The following is a 3,971-nucleotide window of genomic DNA, read 5'->3' on the forward strand; positions in this document are numbered from 1 at the left end:
AGAGATCCGGGGTCCCGGGCCCGCCGCGCCGCACACGTGCCCGGGGACCCGCGGGCGCCGCCTTCCCGCGCTTTGCCTGGGATTCCACGGAGACTCGGGCCCCGCCGCCTCCTGCGCGCAGTGGTCACGTCCCGGGAAAGGTTGCCCTCATTTGCCCGGTCGTCGTGTCACGCCAGCTCCGCGCCGGGCAGGGAGGGCGGAGGCGCTTATGAATGGGAGACACTCGCAGGTTGTTGTGGCAGAGTCAGCGAACGTTTAGGGCCGGGAAGACAACAAAGTTGGAAGTCGTCTCCCTAAGCTGCCCCTTGTGCGGATCGGGATCCCGAGCCCTAGAGCAGGAGCTCCCGAGCCAGCTGCTGAGCGGCGAGACTGGTTTGCATCCCAGCGCCCGTGGGCCCCACCAGCTCTGGGAGCTCGGATGGCGGGCGCCAGCTTCGGCCTTGAAGCTGGAATCTTCCCGGAGCAATTCGTGTTACCTAGTGGGGAATGCGGCCTCCTCGGATTCTCCCACACGAGAAGTTAATTTCCCGAAGGAATGAAAAAGATACATGGTCGGCGCTGTTTCTTCTTGAGTCAGACTCCGGTGCAGTTTGAAGGAAGGGTCAAGGGACGCTGAAAGGATTCCGTTTTTCTCTTCCAGTTGGTACCGAAGGCTCACGAATCAGTTTAATTAACTCAAGTTGATCAGTCTGGCTGCCTCCACGCCCCATGCCTCTTTCAAGCCAAAGCTACTCGTAATTTGAAACAGATGCCCCTTCTGAGTTAATCTGTTAGGACTGTTAACTGTTCTAATAATTCTACAAGTAGTTATTTGTAGGAGTTGATGTGTTTGTTTGACTTGCCTGAAAGGGTTGAATTCGCATTGAAGACACAGTACCATCTGCTGTGCCTCTTCTAAGAAAGAAATGTCCACCCCCCAAGGGAATGAGATGCATTGGATGTGCCCTGTGACTCCTTTCCCCGCTTGTCTCCATTTTCCTCTAAAATGCAGGGTTGGGTGTTTTGTTTTCTCTTTTTGGCCAGGTGGGAATACTCTGCTTGATAGGAACAGACTCAAAAGGCAAGACTTGAGTTGAATCCTGTCTCTGCCACGGAGTTATTGTATGACCTTGGACAAGTCCTTGTCTTCCTCTGGACTCAGTTTTCCATCTGGAAAAGGAAGAGACTGGGTTAGGACCCTGATATCCTTCTCTAGATACTGGATGGTCACCGTCTTATCAACCTTAGTAATTGGTACTGCCTCTCCAGGCCTATCAGTAACATAAAGTCAGTGTTTTTACATCTAATTGTATGTCTAATTTTAGTTGCTTTATTAAATAGTGTTCTTTTGTTGTTGCTGGTTTTAACATTTTTTGTAAAGATTCTTGGTGTCTAGTCATTGACAACGTGCTTCAAGTGGTTAAAAAAATTCTTGGTGGCTAAAATTATTCTCTGCTGCTGATGATTAGGAAGATGTTGGTATTCATTAGTCATCCAGCCTGCCCACCCCCCCTCCTCTTAGAGGTGACCTGACTGGGATCACACAGGTCTTCAGTATGATGGATAAAAAGCATTCCTTGTTATTCAGGCGTAAGTCAGTGACATAGCTTGAAAATCATACAGAATTGGTTTCTGTATTAGTTATTTTAATATTCTATGTGAATGAAGCACCTCTCCTTTTCTGGTCAATATTTATTAAGTCCATGCCTTGCCAATGGTTGATTTTTGTCTAAAGTAGAGGAGTAGACTCTGTTTTTCCCACACTTCTAGGCTCCAGCTCAAACCTACTGAATCAACATTTCCAGGAGAGCAGCCTGGTTATTGGAATGTTTAACAAGTGTCCCAGGTGATTCTTATCAAGCAAATTTGGGGCACAATGGACCCAGGGGTTGCTTCTCATAGTATGGTTAATAGCCAGACATTATCAACTTCACCTGGGAGCAGGTGAAGGCAGGCAGCATTTCTGGTCCCACTTGAAGCCAATCACATCAGAATCGGCCTTTTAACAAGGTCCCCAGGTGATTCGTGTGCACGTTTATGGTTGAGAAGCTCTGGGAGGCCTATGATAATAGTAATGTTTGGTGCTGTGCTTTGTAGTTGTTCTAAGAACTCCTAGTGCGTGTTCACAGTTCATCATCGTATTTGTCCGATGTGGCTATTTGATTGCTCTCGTATTATAATGATAGTACTTTTATTTTTCACCTTGTATAGGCGGGGACCTCCAGCTGTAGGGGCCCAAAGGGCCACCATACCAGTGGTAGAGCAGGCATTCAGACCCAGGCGTGTGTCACTTGGCCGAGCTCCTAACCCATTCCTTTCCAGAGCTACTGTTTTGTGACCTTCTCTTAGGGTCTCAGGCCGCTGTCTGAATTTGGAACAGAACCCAGTGGATTGATGGTTTAACTTAGGCCTCTGAAAAACTGGTTTGATGGGGTTTGGGATGTGCGGTTGGCTTGCTTATTTGGTATTCGTTTCTTGAGGGTTTCAGAAAGATTGGTTGAAGTGCCCTCACCTGTGGCTGTAGCAGTGATACGTGAGCAAGGTTTTTGATCTGTGTGCTTTTTATGGGGAGGTGGTGGGCAGGGAGAAGGGGAGGCTGATCACTAAGCTGCTCTGACAGCTCGAGCCCCCTCCTTTGGAGCAACGTAGAGACAGTTTCCCGGTTCCCTGAAGTTCAAGTCCAGTAGCTAGGCAGCAGGCCTAGAGAAAGGGGGGCTGCAGAGGCCCAACTGATGGTGAACTCTTGCCTCCTTCTAGGGATATGAGGTGCCCATTGTAAGCTTGTGAGAGTTGCCCTCCGCGGAGCCCAGCAGAGGAGTGGGCAAACATGAAATCCAATCCTGCCATCCAAGCTGCCATTGACCTCACGGCGGGGGCCGCAGGTAATCCCAGAGAAAACCTGTCCTTTGTTCCTCAAATACCTTCTGCAAGTGAGCTCTGGTGAAGACATTGCCTTTGTAGCTCCAGAAGCGACATGCTTTAACCCTGGAATGAATCCACTTAATACAGGTGTAATACTGTGTTGCAAACACAGCAGAAGGTAGAGTAGGTCCCACTGTATTAGAGCTATGAGGGTATGGTGTGGGAGTGTCCCTGAGTGACAGCTGGAACACATCACAGCTCAGAGCTGAAGCCATTCATCCATTGCCATGTGGCTGGGATATGCAGGATTCCACCCCAAGCCTGGCAGTCTTCAGAGGTCTTAGAGTGCAAAAATAACACTGTGCCATCTCTCCAGGGAAATCCCAGTTACTGTCCTTACAACTGCTGGGGGAGAGAAAGGATACCCTTAGAAATGTCTTTGGTAAATCAGGCTGATTTTGACTGTGTCTTAAAGCCCTGAAAGGAGGGGCCCCAGGATTGGCTGGGGAGTGGTTGGCGGGGGCGAGTGCTGGGGCAGACTCCGGCCCCACTAGGCACCATCGAGTTCTGGGCAGCACCTGCCACCGCAGGCCACTCTTTAGAAAGGTCACCTTTATTCAGCCTGAGGCAAGTGACAGACTTGGAAGTGCCCGGGTGGTTACTTAGTTCTCCAGATTCCTGGATGATTCTAGGGCTGGAGGAGCGCTGGAATGCCCATACTTCCCAGATGAAGACCCTGGCTTACCCTTGCCTCCCTCACCGGTTCTTATATTGGGTCACCGCTCCTTGGAGTGAAGAGGCCAGGGGAGCGGGTTGCCCATTGTCCTTTTATCTGGTGGGACCTCCTGGGTCAACAGATCAAGAGCAGTCAGAGCCGCCTTCTCTCATGCTGTCGTCTTTTTTTTTTTTAATATTATTTGGTTGCATCGGGTCTTAGTTGCGGCTCACGGGCTCCTTAGTTGTGGCATGCGAACTCTTAGTTGCAGCGTGTATGTGGGATCTAGTTCCTGGACCAGGGATCGAACCTGGGCTCCCTGCGTTGGGAGCGTGGAGTCTTCTTTTTTTTTTTTTTGCGGTACGCGGGCCTCTCACTGTTGTGGCCTCTCCCGTTGCGGAGCCCAGGCCCCGGA

General features: G+C 50.2%; 1 protein-coding gene across 1 annotated transcript in view; it reads left to right on the plus strand.

The window, feature by feature from the left end:
* The first annotated feature begins 2,736 nt into the window (after window positions 1-2,736).
* SLC25A15 (solute carrier family 25 member 15) overlaps window positions 2,737-3,971 on the plus strand; it is a 25,271-nt gene continuing 24,036 nt past the window's right edge. The window contains exon 1 of the mRNA XM_007471674.1: window positions 2,737-2,861. Coding sequence (XP_007471736.1) covers window positions 2,807-2,861 — 55 coding nt within the window. The 5' untranslated portion in view covers window positions 2,737-2,806. The remainder of the gene's footprint in view (window positions 2,862-3,971) is intronic.

The sequence above is a fragment of the Lipotes vexillifer genome, unplaced genomic scaffold, assembly GCF_000442215.2.
Source record: "Lipotes vexillifer unplaced genomic scaffold, Lipotes_vexillifer_v1.1 scaffold470, whole genome shotgun sequence".
NCBI classification, from domain to species: domain Eukaryota; kingdom Metazoa; phylum Chordata; class Mammalia; order Artiodactyla; family Lipotidae; genus Lipotes; species Lipotes vexillifer.